General features: G+C 45.0%; 1 protein-coding gene across 28 annotated transcripts in view; it reads left to right on the plus strand.

Annotated features, from left to right (window-relative positions):
* The window catches only part of NEDD4L (NEDD4 like E3 ubiquitin protein ligase), a 1724212-nt gene that overhangs the window by 1519122 nt on the left and 187776 nt on the right, over positions 1-17314 (plus strand). For all 28 annotated transcript variants that reach the window (XM_086960462.1, XM_086960464.1, XM_086960467.1 and 25 more), the window contains one exon: positions 15884-15979. In XM_086960462.1, the coding sequence (XP_086816588.1) occupies positions 15884-15979 (96 nt within the window). The remainder of the gene's footprint in view (positions 1-15883; positions 15980-17314) is intronic.

A 17314-nucleotide genomic window follows, 5' to 3' on the forward strand; every position in this document is an offset into this window, starting at 1 on the left:
GCAACATCCACAGGCTGAGCCATCGCTTGGGAAGGGCTATTTTACAGTCTATGCACAGTATATAGATCTATAACTACATATGCAACAAACAGAAAATGTTAGTTACCCTGTAAGCATCTGTTCGTGGCATATAGTGGTGTAGATTCACAGGCGCCCACTCTCCTCACCGGCTGCCTGAGGTTCGTTGCAGAAACTCTCATCCTTATTTTCTTACTTTCCATACTCCTCTATTCTGTATCTCTATTCTCCATCTATATCTTTGCCCTCAAGGCAAGAAAAACAATTTGACTATGGAGTTGATGCCTCTGCGCATTACCAACAATAGGTGGAGTCACCATTCCTCATGACTCGTAAAGACTACTTCGAACTAAAACGTGTTGCACCCAATTAAGACCAACACTAGATGCAAAAAGAAAAGATGATGGACGGAATTCTGATTTAATCAAACATTCAGTCCCAATCACAGATCTGGGTTAAATCCATAGTTCTTTTGCATGCCATGCCATTCCAGTTTAGACCCAGCCAAATGCAAATCCGTCTTGAACCTGCAAGAGGATGCACGGCATGTGAATACATCTGTACATGCCTCAACCAGATGCTTAGAGACTAAGTAACATTTCCCTTCTTTATTGTATTGAGAAAATAATTTGTGTATTATACACTTTGTTTTATTGAATATGAATTGTTTCTGTAAACAGGATACTAGGCTCTTATGAATGTGTTTTTCTATAAAGGTTCTCATGTATTAAGCTACTAAAGATTAATTCACAAGCATTATTATTGCATTATGCATTTTATGTGGGTTTCAATGCTTGAGATTTGATTCAGATTTTTTATGCATCTTTTGTAGGAATTATTTCTGAAACAAACATTAATAAATTGAAATATTTATTCCTGTGATCCCCAAAAACATATATCTCAATTTCTTAGCACAGTTTAGCTGTGGTGTTATTTCTGACCTGTAACTCAGCAATGAAAAATGTAAGTCCACACTCCAATAAATGAATCAATTACATGGCGTCAAGTACCACTCAGTCAGTTACTGGGATGACTACTTTAAAAAAAATGTTTTGCTCGCTTCCTTTTTACATTTATGGAGGAGTGCAGAGTATTTAAAAGAAAGACATTTGGTGGCATATTGTGGAATGATATAGTTTAATAATGTGAAAGCTTCTCCACAAGAGAGATAAGTTAATGGGGTCTGAGAACGTGAAAAATCATTAAGAGAATACGCAGAAATTTCATGTATCCCCATTATTGTTTTACCGGTCTTTAGAACCTCTAAACAGTAGCACTAACAGCGAGTGACACTAAAAGGTTATGAAATGGCGAAAGTCTGAACATTTATGACAACTGCTTGCAGTTTTGCACATCTTACCTTCAGTGTTTACGCTTATTTTAACTTCCTCCTCTCCTCTGCTGGAGTCACTTTTTAATTGTTCTCACTTTTATAATTGTTTACATTTAGTGTCTTTTTTCATAGCTTAAACAATGTTTGTATTGACTAATTTGACAAAATCAAACTAGTAAAAGTAAACTTGTAATAATTTAAATGTGCAACTGCAAAGTCTGTTTTTTAGTAAGAGGACAGGGCAAATGGTATAAGAAGGGGATGGGGTTAGATTGAGAGGGTGGTCTTTTACTATATGGTATAAAACATCCCTTACCATGCATTAAATGGCTCTATTTACTCCTTTTCTGTGCTTGGCCTTGGAACTCCTCAGTCACTAGTACTATCCTTGTAACATTCACTACGGGGTACTATGCTCCGTCCCTTGTTATCAGTGCTCTAACTTAAAAGGTGGTATGATAGTTTACATATTACGTGTCTAGCTGAAGTCTTTCCCTCCATCATGTTAAAATAAAAGGTGGAAGTCCAGTTGAATTTGAATTGTAAATCGATTTGCTGTTCACATTAGGTTTGCCTGTTATATATGTTACGTAGGTATGTTGCTGTAAAGTGACGTTTCTGCTCCTTCAATGCTTTATAAGGTTTATGTGAGAAGGATGGTATCTCTCCTGCAGCAAGTGTTTTAGCAGTGCGTATATTAATTCGCCAGCATAAGGAGCCTAAGAAGCCATCAACAACAAGTAATTAAGTCAGTCAAATGAATAATTAGCACATTTATCAGAATGAAATTTTATTAAGCCTCCGTGCCCAAATCCGTCAAATCATGTTTACGCCACTTAGTGGTGCCAAGTTCATTTACTGCTCTGCATTTATTTCAGATGTACTTCAAATGAGAGCCGCGCCTATGCCAAATTGTGATTTTAATTGGTTTCAGAAATCGTACATTGATACTACTCACCGTCTACTGCGTTTCTACCCACACCTTGTGAAGCTACTTTAATTTCATATTATAGCTTTTGTGTTCATTGGAGATGTTCAGAGAGCACCTGACGTTCGGCATGATGCCCTTTCTAGACAAGTAGTTTAATTAATGTTTCTTGTTCCTTGTACGGAGAACAACTTGTGTGGTTATTCTCTTTCCAAAGATTTCAGAACATTGCTTCACATGCTTAGACATCTTTTCAGTTGACTGTACATTTTGTATCGCTTTCTCAGAATAAGTTCTATTTACCTGTTCCCTTTCAGTTTTTAATTTTCTTCTTTTTCCTGTAGCACTTCCAGTGAGGCTGCAAATTGAATCAAATTATATTACATTGACAACATCCAGCTCTGCCTAAAGACCTTCTAATTCAGGGACATCTTCCCACCATAGGCACTGGAAGTAGGGTTGTGGGGGTATTGCAGCATCTCCTGAATAATCATCCTGGAGTTCAGCAGATGAATGAGCTATACATTTTTTTTTCATCTGCTTAGAATTGCTGTGCGTTCCAAGACGGGGGTCAAATGTGTAGGAAGCTGGGTTTCTGTTGCAGTAACCCCCCACGTTTTGCCAGACTACTGATGCAGTTTGTCTTGATGTGCCCTGGGTCCCTGCCAATCAGGTTCCCAGGGCCTGGGTTCCCTCCCAAAACTGTGCTTGTACCCCCAATTGCCACCTCTCTGGTCACATGTCAGCCCCTTGTAATAGGTAGGGAAGGCCTCTAAGGGCTGCAGCACTTAATGTGCCACTCTTAGAGGCCCTGCACCTAAACACCCACACACTGCCATTGCAGGCTGCCTGTTGTGGTGCAGAACAAAGTGAAGAGTCGACATGGCACACATTCCTGTGTGCAATGCCTACAACCCACTGCCTATGGTATAGGTAAGACACCCCTCTGGCTGGAGCACTATACCATTGGCGAGAGTACAGGTGCATTATCCTTGTACCCCTACAATGTCTAGAACAGTTCTCAGACATTGTAAGTGCAGTAATGCCATTAAGAGTATATGGTGCTGGGAGTTTGTCATTACGAACTCCACAGCACCATAATGGCCTTACTGAAAACTGGGAAGTTTGGTATCAAGCTTCTCAGCACATTAAACCCACACTTATGCCAGTGTGGGATTTAATGAAAAATGCACTCAGAGGGCATCTTAGAGATGCCCCCTGGAATACGACCAGCCTATGTTGGGTTTCCCGACGTGTACACATTAGCCTCCCACCACAAGACAGGTTTCTGGACCCCTAAGGTTGGAGCCTTTGCTCTCTGAGCTCAGAAACAAAGCCTTTCCTGGGCAGAGGTGGTCACATCCCCAAGCCAGGAAAAGCCATCTTTGGCAGGGGAGCTTCAAAGGCCTTGCTGCCTTTGTAACGCAACCCTCAGCCTCTCCTGCTATCAGGAGCAGGCCCCCTTCCTGTCTCCCCTCCCTTTCGGCGGGTAGACAGGCACAAATATTAGCACACCTGAGAAGGTGTGCCCACCTCTGCCAACCCCACACCTCAGGTGGGGGAGACGAGGTTAAGCCCACTCTTCAGTACCCGCCATCCTGCAGATGGCGGCACTCTCCAATCAAGATTAGAGTTTGTTCCCAAGTGGGATGAGCACACCAAGGGTGTAGTCACCCTAAGGTTAGTGGCCCATTGGCTATTGACCTTGAGACACCTAAAACGCCCCTAAATACAGTATTTAGGGGGCAGCCCTGAACCAAGAAGACAGCCTGCAGAGGAGAATGCAGAGAAGAACGTTCTTGGCCCCAGCCCTACCGGCCCTTCTCCAGTTTCCAGAGATCCTGCACCAAAAGTCGCCTTGTCCTGCAGCCAGCGGCCTCCAGAACCCTAGGAGGACTGATTGCCTTCAACAAAGACCGTATCTCCTGTGAACATCAGCTCTGTTCAAAAGAAACTCTCAAGACAGACTCAGCCTGCTGAGGACAAGGAAATCCGAAACCTGGAACCACCACTGCACCCTACACCTATGGCCGGAATCTGGGTGTCCCACCTGTAAGGTCCCCCAGCACTCCAGAGTCCAAGACCATCGTGGGTTGACCCTTCCAGGACTCCCCAGCCTCACCTGCACCCTCTGCACGGAGACCCCCACCCCCAACCGCAAGTGCCCCGATAAGGTGAAATCCAACCTCAAAAGACACCCCTGCATGCAGCCACCCTGCCCCCTGGAGAAGAGAACCAGAGGTACGCCTACATCCCTGAACCTTCCAACTTACCTGCCCAGCTGTTGGTTCCTCCCGGAAGTCTTCCTGGACCAAGCCTGTAACCAAAATCCCAAACCGGCAACTCCCATTGAAAGCAGGGCACAACAGCACCCTGCACCGCCCCCCTGTGCCGCTGTGGGTGCACATTGTGTGCTAAACTGGATCCCCTTTTGCCCTGAGCAGTTTAGGAGCTTTGCTCCCACAACCTTGTGGCCTGCTCCTGAGCAGCCACCAACCGGAGGACACCTATTTCTCATTGGATAACATTGGGCCTCAGCACCCGCACGCCCAAGTGCAGTTTAGGGTGTTCTGCCAGTGCATCCCCGACCCTGGGGGATCCCTGTTTCTAACCCCAGAATTCCAACTCCCACAAACAAGTACTTACCTGTAAACCGATAACATCATTTACTCCAATAGGATTGTATTGACTGCTTTTCCATGAATATTCTTTTAAGTGTGGAGTTGGTTTGTATGAAAACTTGAAAAACTGCAAATGTACCAAAAGTGAATTAGTTACCTTTCGTTTAGGAAATGTCTCGGTGTGATATCTAGGCATATCACACTGATTAGCAAAAGTAACATGAAAAGTAATCCCAGAAGTAACAAGTATTGTAATCTTCTAAGTAATTGAAAAGTAAATCTGACTATTGAACTACTTTTAAATCAACCAACTGCATTTGAACCTGCATTCAACTATAATTAATTGCATAAGTATTGCAAAGTATTATATCGCTTTCATGCACCAGGCCTGGCTTGGCAATAGAAATAAAATAACTAAATAATATTTTTATACTAACCAATTGGTCTGAGTTCAGTCTTTGGCTGTGTGACATCATTTCTTGCCTGAGTTTGTACAATAAATGCTTTACGCTACCCTCTGATAAAGCTTACTGCTTGCCACACTACCACAAATAGAGAGTAAGCAGCCGCGGCCGCTGCAGGTAAGAGCGGTGGGGTGGTGGGGCCAGGTGAGGGGGGATTATAAGAGACGACCACGAGGGAAAAAAAAATATTTATTTCATTTTCCCTCATGGTTGTCTCTCGAAAAACCCCCTCACCTGCCCCCACCGCTCTTACCTGCCGCGGCTAAGAATAAGGTGCTCTCTCTCTAACTTTGCCTCTACCTACCTTTGGGGTTCCACTGGAGTCTGTGCACACCATACCTTACTTTGGTACAGTATATACAATGCCAGCTTCCTACAAAATGCCAGGCTACACCTACTTACAAATTGCAGCTTAGTCTTTTAACATGGAGATCGGTCTTCGCATTTCCGTCTCAGACTGCAGTGTTCGAGGTTTTTGTAAGGCAAACTATCTGACAGTCTTGCTGGGCTTCTAGGAGTGTGAATGGAAAGGGCTGCAGGATTTCACACAACAGATTTTAAATAATTGTAAATTAACTGTTCAAATATTTCCAAATATATCAACAGTTAGGAAAGTACAAATGAATCGCATTTGTATTGTAATTCTGAAGTGTGATGGAAACAAAATTTGTAATAGGATCGAAAAAAATTGAGATACTTTAGCGATGTCCAGATGGTAAATATTTGCTGAAACCTGATTTCCTTACATTATCGTTTGTGAACCAAATGGTTTCATCAATAAAACTACTTATCAGAGCAAAGTTTGGGCCCATTTCAATGGAAAATGTTCTTTCTGCAAATTGCCGTGTGCTACCACACCATGCTTTATCCGCAACAGTGTATTCCAAGATGCACCACCAGGTCCATGCTACAGCCTTACCACACTCCTGCTAAATGGGTATAGCTCATTTGCTACTTTTTAGGTCGAGCCTAGGCAGCACGCATGCGCTGTCCAAAAGACCTGGTGTAATCCCTATTTGGAGAGTAATCCCGCCTGCTGCTTGTCATTGGGCCTCTCCGGCGTTGCTCTGCTCTCTTCGTTCCTTATTGGTTGGTGCTCCCCGGACTCCACTTCCATTTCAGGGCAGGCAGCGCCGACCAAGTACAGTTTAGCTCCGATGCAGGGTTGTATCTTTTCATTTAGGGACTACTTCTTTGTTTTTAAGCGCCATGGCCCCTGGTTCACTCGACGCTACGCGCATATGTTTAATATGCATCATTACTACTTTCATCATTACTTCTTTTGCATTACCGTGGCGGCCATGTGCCTAACGTTTATGTGCCGCCCGCCATGTTTAAGCAGTGAGCTGTCCAACACGTTATAAACGCAGTAGATACTGAGATGCTTTTCAGCATTAGTCTGTTGACTTCCTGAACCACGTTGTGCTGTTTCTCGTATTGGTTATATTTGCATTGTTAATTCATCGCAGTCATGAAGACCATGCAAGAATCTTCAGCTAACTACACCCATATATAACCTGGCATGCTACCCATCCTGGCAAACCCACTGTGATGTTTTGGTAGTGAGATGTGCAACATAACATGTTATGTTTTTCCCATCACTCCACAATCCGAGCCTTTGTGTGCGCATACAGTCTACAATTGTAATGCATGCCTCCGTTCCATTGGCATCACGTTGCCAATATGTATCAGCAATGCCTTCACGTAGAATGACAGTAGGGGCACGAGCGGTAATACATGAAACTACAACTTATGAAGGGTCTAAGGGAATATTTTAAGACCTGGCGTGGACATATTCCCCAAACACAAGCTAGATGCAAAACACAAATATCCATGCATCTAGTCAGACAAATAGAACCACAGAAGACCTGAAAAAACAGTGACCAGTAACCTATATAACTTTAGCAGACTACAAAAGAAAAAATCCTTTAAAAGGATGGATTCCCATCACTCACCAATGGTGACATGCTTCATCATCCGGGTCTCCTCCTAGTGTCATACTAGTGGCACTAAGGGCTGCAACCCTTTCAAAAGGAAAGGGGAGCTTGCGGATGTTTTTGTTATATGTAAAGCTATAGAGATTATTAGCAATATGACACGCTGTAATTAGACCTACAGATGTGGGCAAATGATTCATGTGGGAGTGATTAGTGCAGTGCAAAATGATATGAAACAGTGAGTTAAAATTGAACAATGAGAGAAAAAAAACTTTATTAAATGTCTCTCAAAGCTCAAACCTAAAACCGTTTACAACAAATGACTGTCTATGTATGGAAGAGAAAGGGTCAACATGTTTCAGCAAAAAAGGACACCATTATCCTATGCCTTCAGGACCACAAAAATATTGCTACTTTAAACGTGAAATAAATATGTAAATGTTGGAACAAATACAACCTTGTCACCTGTAATCAGGGATGTACAACATGTCCTCTGCAAGTAACGGAATGCTGATAGCTTCCGTGATGCACGAGGAGAAGACCTCGCCTCACCTGGCTGCGGCTCAGGAAAAAGGAGGCACCGCTCTGTACGTTGGTACCTCTGGCTCCACTCTCTGTCCCCCTTTCTGAGGTTCTCCTCTTCCTTCTTTCTCTTGCCCAGCAGGGCTCTGCTCTGGGCACTCTCAAGGGCTACCTTTCTGCCCTTTCCGCTTTCTTAAGGCTACCTGATCAACCATCTTTGTTCAAGTGCCCCATTGTCAATAGGTTTTTGAAGATTATCACACACATGTTCCCTCCTGTTCTATTCGTGATGCCCCAGTGGGACTTGAACCTTGTACTGACTTACCTGATGGCGCTCCCTTTGAGCCTCTTCATAACTGTCCTATCAGCCTTCTTACTCTGAAGACTGCTTTCCTGGTTGCCATCACCTCTGCCAGGAGAGTGAGTGAGCTCCAGGCTCTTTTTTCCAAACCTCCATTCCTTTCTGTCCATCCGGTCAAGGTTGTGTTGCGGACAAGACCCTCTTTCCTGCCCAAGGTAGTCACAGCCTTCCACATCTGGCAGTCCATCACCTTGCCCACCTTCTTTCCGTCTCCGCATCCATCGAAAGAGGAAGAAAGGCTCCACCGTCTGTCCCAAAACGTGCCCTCTCATTTTACTTGGATCGCAAACGCCAGTTCCGGGTGGATGACCAACTCTTTGTTGGTTACGCGGGCGCTAAGAAGGGAAGGACGATGCACAAACGGACCATCTCTCGATGGATCGTGTTGTGTATCCAGGCATGCTACTCTTTGGCTAAAAAGGAGCCTCCTGTTGGGCTGAGGGCCCATTCCACTCGGGCCACGCCAACTACTACTACCCTGGGCCGGGGAGTCCCCTTGCAGGACATTTGTCAGGCAGCTACGTAGGCTTCGCTACACACGTTCGCAAGACACTACTGCCTGGACAGCCAAGTCCGGAGGGATGGCTTCTTTGGCCGTTCCGTCCTCCAGGACTTTCTGGTGTGAGTATTGGTTCGCAGACCCACCACCGGGGTTGGTATTGCTGGGGTATCTATTCTAAGGTAAGGAATCTAATACTAACCTGTTTCTTTCAGATGAACAAGTTACTTACCTTCGGTAACGATATATCTGTTAGAAACAGTAGTTAGTATTCGATTCCACCCATCCTCCCCGTTCTGCGAACTGATACCTAGGGTTAAGGTCATCCCCTTTCAGGGCCCTAGCTTCATGGCACCAGTGTTGGTTCTAGCATGGCTCTGCGTATCTGGCGCGGAAAAGCTGTGTCTAAGAACTGACGTCAGCGCGCATGGACGGCGCCTAAGTACTCCGACGACGTCATTCAGGCGCAGACGACACCGACGACGGACGCGGAGCCAGAGACGACACCTAACGATGCGCAGGGGTATTGCTACGCAAAAATTTGCGGATCCAGTCTGACCCCTGGGGATATTCTAAGGTAAGGAATCTAATACTATCTACTGTTTCTTACAGATATATCATTACCGAAGGTAAGTAACTTGTTCTTTAATTCGAGAGGATAAAAAGGCAGGGCATTTTCCATTGAGGGATTTCAAAATGAGACAAAATGACTTAAAAGTCCAACATTTTTCCACCGATAGCCAGTGGAGTTTTTTTCAACGGGGGGTGATATTGGCTGCGTCTATGTTATTGATAAATAAACCTTGATGCCTGGTTTTGAACTAGCTGCAATTTTAGGTTGAGTCCTTTAGGGAGGCCAAAAAATGGGAATTGTCGTAATCTAATCTAGAGTTTACTAGAGCCAACACAATCTGAATTAGTGCATCCAGAGTAAAAAATCTACTCATTTTCTTTATTCTTTGAAGTTTGGTGTAGCAGGCACAAGTGACTGCCCCCAGATGGGGTTTCTGGCATAGATTCTTGTCTATATTAATTCCAAGGCTCTCAACAGAGTTCTTGGGTTTAGGGGGAACGCCCATCGGTAGAGGTCAAAAGGAGGAGTTCCACATGCCCTGTTTATTGTGAGGGATAACAATCTTGGTATTATACAGGTCTTCTCCTCGCTATTAATAATGGCAATCTTAACACCTATATGAGGTAATGGTGCTGCAGTTTTTGTATTGCTGATGCTCAATGAGTATCCTGTGCCACAGCAGCCTTCCTCTGCACTTGGTCCCCGGAGGCATTATGCCTAGTTCGTATGTTTCACATGTATTACTACTTTGAATATAGAATTGCACATTGGCAGTGTTGTACTTCAAATGTTATACGTTGGTAATATTTCTCAAGTTGAAATTGAAAAATATTTTATTTGCTGGTTGTAAATAGTTGACAAGTTGTTTTGTGTGAATGAAACTTGGGTACTTTATTCCTGTAACTCTCTCGAGGTATGCACAGAAGGAAATTAACAGCCGGCTCAGGTTCTTGACTGTCTTTATCAGAAATATCTCTCGACTCTCCTCGTAAGGCATTTCATCTTTGGGAACAAAACAAGTGACTGTATCTCGTAGTCTTGCCGGTAAAGTATCATAATCCATAGAGTCCCTTATTCCCTTGTAAAGGAATCCTTCTCCAAAATTAAGAGTCCATTTCCTCACATTCAGGGGCGGCTGCTCCTTAATGGAGCAGGAGCGTCGCCCCAAAACTCGCACCACCAGTTGATAAATAAAAGAACTTAATCTTATTTTCATTTTACTTAAACTGTCTGTCTGAGCCCTGCAAAAAGTATAGTGCCACGCTAGGCCAGGCATGTCCGGTAGGAGAAGTAGTGTTCACTTATAAGTGGGCATGTGTGTTTGGCTGGCTGTCGTAGTCCTGCCAAACACATGTGCGCACTTATGTTTCTCCAACCCAGCTGTGTTGGAGAAAAGCCACTGTTTTTCACTGTCTGAGCGGCAAATGAGGCTGCTCAGACCAATCCTGGTGGTGCTTTCCTGCTATTAGACCAGCGTCTGGATTGAGTGTGGAGCCTGTGCTCTGAGGGCCCATCCCCTTCTGGCCCGACGAGAGGAGCGGTGAGGCAGCCGTCAGCTTGATGAATCAATCAAATCCATTCTCCCCTCCTGAAGCTGCGTTTCGATAGGTGGATAGCAGAATGACCTTTACTCGGCTTTGTTTTTTTAAATATTGGGTGGCATACTTTTGGCCTCAGCTATTAAATAAAATTAAATGAAATGCAGTATTTGTAAAGTGCACAGCTACCTCCGAAGTGTTGTCCTGGCGCTGGGGGCCCTAGGGAAGATTAAGCAAGCTATTGCCCAGAGTCACATGGTGCTGGGCTAACCTGCCGCCCTGGCACCGGGGATCGAACCACGAACCACATAGTCCGGAGTCATGCACCCTGGTCGCTGCCCCAAACCCCTAGCTGCGCCCTTCCCCTCTAAGGCAGTGAAGTCATCACAGATTATGGGTTGTTATTTTTTACTGACTGAGGATGCTATTCCATATTCCATATTCCATGCTGCATCTGCATTTCCTTCCAAACTTATAACTGATAATATATTTGTTAATCCTTAACCTCTTCTATGTTAAGCGCTCTGATACCCACGGGTCTTGTTCACGCTATACAAAACTTTATAATAAATAAATAAATATGGTTTGATTTGTAAATCTTTCCTGGTTTTGTGTCAAGTCCTGTTGGTGAACCTCTTCCCTACCATCCCAGGTCACCCTGCCTGCTATGGGGATGTGAAAACTAGCAGACCGAATTACCCTTTAACTGTATAGTAACCTGCCTGGCTCACTTGGTAACCTCCTGCATGAATGGGAATCGATTCCCCACCTATTCAGGGTGAAAGTTGCATATATGTTTATAATGGTAAACTTTTCCTGAGTTGTACCCGCTCAAAAATAGATTACTTCTCTATATAAAGAATACCCTTTTCTTTAAATCTCACCAGTTTTCAGGGTGGTGTTTCCCTATTCCCACCCTGTGACATGATTACCAAAATTTGTCAATACCCAGAGACTTACTGATGTGTAGGTGTTTGTCTCCTAAGGCATGCCTACCCTAGCGGCTACACCAAACCTGACCTAGTATCTATATTCCCGCACACATACAGTTATGCAATACTTGTGAGTAAATCCATTCAATGTTTATCCTGCAGGGTATCATCTATGCATCTTTTTGTTCAGAAACAGTAAGCAATAATACGTGTTTCTCATTGTATTTAAGAAAAGATGAATATACATTGAATAAAATGAGACCAAGTTAATTTGTCATGCATAACTGATTATTTCATCTGTAGAAAGAGGTCTGTTTGTTCATAAGGTTCCCCATTTTTTAGGTCTCGGCTTCGAGACCTATTGTGACTGAGTTCACTCTCAACGGAGCCAGAGCGGTGAACGAGCGCCGATTGCATCTCGTGGACGCGCACGCCGAGCCTCCTGGAGCCGTGCACATCTCTTGCTCTTCACCCTTCCGTGAGTGCTTCACACTCACGGAAGCACACACTCACGCACGCACGCATGCACACACACACACACACACACACACCCTCCCTCTCTGCCCACTCCCTCTCTGCCGCCCCCCTTCGACCCCCACTCACCGGGCTCTTTCCCTCGCAGTGGGTCAGTCATGGCAGCAGGCAGACTCAGTGTCTTCTCCAGGGATCTTCAGCTGATGTGCACGCCCACGCTGCGTCTCGTGCGCGCCCGCCACGCTGTTTCGCGCCCGTTGATCCTCAGCTTGTTGCTTACAGCCAGTGGGTTGAACTTGAATGTACTCGACAAAATATCCTTATATAACTAAAAAGTGAGCATCATCTTCATCTCACGTTTGTAAAGGTAACCATGAACACCAATTGTGTTAAAATATATTGAATACGATAGATCACCTTCCACTCGCCCATACATATACTTTAAATTCCTTATTCATATTATTAGAACAAAGTAACGCAGAAGATAATTTTTTGTTGTCTGTGGGTGGGGAGATGGGTTTAGCACTCTCTGCCCTCTTTTCCTATCATTGACTCTTTGGCGCCTATAGGAAAAACCCAAGCTGCTTATACTTTAGAGGAATTCTGCAGAAGGATTATTATAGTGTGAGTGCAGAGTGCGCACAGTTCAGAGTGCGCAGAGTGCAGAGTGTGAAGTAGTGAGTGCAGAGTGTGAGTGCAGAGTGTGAAGTAGTGAGTGCAGAGTGAGTAGTAGTGAGTGCAGAGTGAGTGAGCAGAGTGTGAGTGCAGAGTGTGAAGTAGTGAGTGCAGAGTGAGTGTGCAGAGTGTGAATGCAGCGTGCAGAGTTGAGTGCAGAGTGTAAGTGTGAGTGCAGAGTAGTGAGTGCAGAGTAGTGAGTGCAGAGTGTGAGTAGTGAGTGCAGAGTGTGAGTAGTGAGTGCAGAGTAGTGAGTGCAGAGTGTGAGTAGTGAGTGCAGAGTGTGAGTAGTGAGTGCAGAGTGTAGAGTAGTGAGTGCAGAGTAGTGAGTGCAGAGTAGTGAGTAGTGAGTGCAGAGTAGTGAGTAGTGAGTGCAGAGTAGTGAATAGTGAGTAGTGAGTGCAGAGTAGTGAATAGTGAGTAGTGAGTGCAGAGTAGTGAATAGTGAGTAGTGAGTGCAGAGTAGTGAGTAGTGAGTGCAGAGTAGTGAGTGCAGAGTAGTGAGTGCAGAGTAGTGAGTGCAGAGTAGTGAGTAGTGAGTGCAGAGTAGTGAGTGCAGAGTAGTGAGTGCAGAGTAGTGAGTAGTGAGTGCAGAGTAGTGAGTGCAGAGTAGTGAGTAGTGAGTGCAGAGTAGTGAGTGCAGAGTAGTGAGTAGTGAGTGCAGAGTAGTGAGTAGTGAGTTCAGAGTAGTGAGTAGTGAGTTCAGAGTAGTGAGTAGTGAGTTCAGAGTAGTGAGTGCAGAGTAGTGAGTGCAGAGTAGTGAGTGCAGAGTAGTGAGTGCAGAGTAGTGAGTGCAGAGTAGTGAGTGCAGAGTAGTGAGTGCAGAGTAGTGAGTGCAGAGTAGTGAGTGCAGAGTAGTGAGTAGTGAGTGCAGAGTAGTGAGTGCAGAGTAGTGAGTAGTGAGTGCAGAGTAGTGAGTGCAGAGTAGTGAGTAGTGAGTGCACATTGCAGAGTAGTGAGTGCAGAGTAGTGAGTGCAGAGTAGTGAGTGCAGAGTAGTGAGTGCAGAGTAGTGAGTGCAGAGTAGTGAGTGCAGAGTAGTGAGTGCAGAGTAGTGAGTAGTGAGTGCAGAGTAGTGAGTAGTGAGTGCAGAGTAGTGAGTAGTGAGTGCAGAGTAGTGAGTAGTGAGTGCAGAGTAGTGAGTAGTGAGTGCAGAGCAGTGAGTAGTGAGTGCAGAGCAGTGAGTGCAGAGTAGTGAGTGCAGAGTGAGTGTGCAGAGCAGTGAGTGCAGGTGCAGAGTTGTGTGTGCTGTTGAGTGCAGAGTGCTGTGTATTGGCAATGTAAATGACAATGCCATCTATTTATGATTTAAAGAAAAAAAAGAAAAGTCATGAGCAATGCCAATAGCTCCACCTTTAATGATGCCGAGACCATTGCATTGTAAATGCTTGTTAGTTTCATGGGTTTGCCACAATGTTTATAGAAAGGCTTCAGCCCAGAGCATGATGTGGGTGTTGCAACCTGCTATCAAAAATCGTATGGAGTTGTTTCTGTAGAGTACATCGTGTTAGGGGTGCAAGTCTTCTGATCCGCTACTTAACTCGAACAGCAGTGGAGATGTCGTCCATCGCTTTGAATCTTATTGGAACCTGTACGACAAGTTGTGATCAACTGCTTTTTGCAGTGTGTCAGGTGAATGATGGTGTGGGTGGTCACAGTACGTTGTTGAGTGCTCTTATGCAGGTGTTCCTCATCGAATCTTCATGCTGGAATTCTAATTAGGAAACCTATTGATTGGATTTAGGGACTAGCTGTCTTGTCCAGCTTGGTTAAGCTCATAGTTCCCAATCCCAGCTGTTTTTGTTGAGTCTAAGGAAGTCGATGCATAACCTGACCCAGTGTTCCTGGCTCCTGAGTCTTCCTGTACCTTGTTCCAGTTGTCCTTGCTCAGTTTAAGTTTCTTGTTTCCTCGTGCCGCTTGGGGGTTAGGTTTGAAGGGCTAAAAGCAAAGTTCTGATCTATGAGGGCATTTTTTCCTTGCAAAGGTTTGTATGGGTGGGTGGGTGGCTGTTTTTTTTTCTTCTCTCTCCAGTGTTTCTATAGCTCGAACTTGTTATACTAGGTCACATTCACTTTTTTATTTGGGCACGGGAAGATGAAGTGATTTTAGCCAGAATCACAGGATGTTGAGCCGATGCAGAGACTCGAACCTGGTTCCCCAGTTCGAAAGTAGGCAGCTTTGAACGTAATTCCACGTCACTTCGGGGGTGAGGGTGAGAGTGCAGAAAGAAATAGGTCGGGTTGGGTGATTCTGTATGTACTCCCAAAGGGATGAGGAGGGCTAAGCAAGAATACCGATAGCTGGTACAAAGAATTAGGAAAAGAAGAATCCGTTTTATTTAGGTACTGATGAACAGGAGGAAGTCAAACAAGTACTAGCATTGAGGCGATGATAACCTGGCTAGCTTGGTTGAACGATGAGAAGGTGAAGATTTCAGAATTATCTGTACTGATTTATTAAACAAGGACGATAGTCTAGACTAGACCGAGTGCCATTGGCAAGGAGGACGTGGCTTGAATCGACACCCATTCTGTGAAGTCCGCCAACATCTTTCACACCCTGAGCAGCCACACTGCAACCCATTGCATGTGTTTATGGGGACCTTTCTTTCATGAATTACACACCCTATTGCAGCACATGCCAAGCATGCATCTCGGCAAGCGTCTCGGAGGTCTGCATTCTGATTTGGACAAACCCACAGCTTTTTATGCCCACAAAAAGTAGAACCCAAAAATAGGGTTTGATTTTTTTGAAATATTTTAGCAAATAAAACCATTTCTATTTTTCATTTTTAAGTATTTCTTTTTTATGTTTGATTCACTATATAACTGTTTTTGTACTGCTTTCATGTATGATGTTTACTTATAGGAACATTGAAAACAAAATGGTGAAATATTTGCCTATGTTCCATTTTGTCCAGAGTACAGTATGCACATTATTGTTCTTGTTTACTCAGTCTGCAACAGGCAATTATATATCTTTCTCATTGTTCTATTTCTTCATTTAGGACAGCGAGTATTACAATTCATTGAAATGGATACTGGAAAACGACCCAACAGAGCTGGACCTCATGTTTTGTATAGACGAAGAAAACTTTGGCCAGGTAAATGTTGTGCAGTTACATGGAAGTTAGTATAACTTCCGTTTGCATGTGTTAGGCTTGAGATCTCCTGTTAAAAGCACCCTTCAGTGTTTATAAGTTGAGGCATCGTATCGAACCAGCATGTTCTCTCCTTTCCTCTGGCATAGAGGCCTTCCATGAAGTAAGTAATGTACAGTTTTAAAGCAAGCTCTGCAAGGCGCTGACGTATGCGAAGTCCTGTGGCATTGAAAAAAAAACTATTGCTTCTTGCAACTAATTTAGAAATTAAAGTCCGAGCCGACAAAATGCTAGTTGGTGCGTCAAAGTGTGAACATGAGCGCGGGGACAAAGTTTTGGATACTGTCTCGTGGTTTGTATGCTTTGCAAGTCCTGCTCAACACCCTGAGGGAACAAGGTCGGAGGGAGTGCTGTTCCGCTAGTACTGTCGTTCAGGGTCGAGTGAGGGAACAAGGTCAGAGGGAGTGCTGATCCGCCAGTACTGTCGTTCAGGATCGAGTGTGGGAACATGGTCGAAGGGAGTGCTGTTTCGCCAGTACTGTCGTTCAGGATCGAGTGAGGGAACATGGTCGAAGGGAGTGCTGTTCCCCCAGTACTGTCGTTCAGGGTCGAGTGAGGGAACATGGTCGGAGGGAGGGCTGTTCTGCCAGTACTGTCGTTCAGGGTCGAGTGAGGGAACAAGGTCAGAGGGAGTGCTGTTCCGCCAGGACTGTCGTTCAGGGTCGAGTGAGGGAACATGGATACGGGAGGGCTGTTCCACCAGTACTGTCGTTCAGGGTCGAGTGATGGAACATGGTCGGAGGGAGGGCTGTTCCGCCAGTACTGTCGTTCAGGGTTGAGTGAGGGAACATGGCCAGAGGGAGGGCTTTTGGGCCAGTACTGTCGTTCAGGGTTGAGTGAGGGAACGTGGTCGGAGGGAGGGCTGTTCCGCCAGTACTGTCGTTCAGGGTCGAGTGAGAAAGATGGTCAAAGGGAGTGCTGATCCGCCAGTTCTGTCGTTCAGGGTTGAGTGAGGGAACATGGATACGGGAGGGCTGTTCCGCCAGTACTGTTGTTCAGGGTTGAGTGAGGGAATATGGTCAGAGGGAGGGCTGTTCCGCCAGTACTGTTGTTCAGGGTTGAGTGAGGGAACATGGTCAGAGGGAGTGCTGATCCGCCAGTACTGTCGTTCAGCATCAGTGCCTGCCGGAGGATGCAAGTGTAACGCCAGGGTCGAGTACGTGTGGCCCCGGCCAGGTTCACACACTCTTGGAAGGTGTTGCAGTTACTTATGTTATGGGCACAGCTTTGCTGTTTCAGCGTATCCCGCAAGCAGAGGCAGGGAGTCTTGTATGATTC

The sequence above is a fragment of the Lissotriton vulgaris genome, chromosome 3_1, assembly GCF_964263255.1.
Source record: "Lissotriton vulgaris chromosome 3_1, aLisVul1.2, whole genome shotgun sequence".
In the NCBI taxonomy this organism is placed as follows: domain Eukaryota; kingdom Metazoa; phylum Chordata; class Amphibia; order Caudata; family Salamandridae; genus Lissotriton; species Lissotriton vulgaris.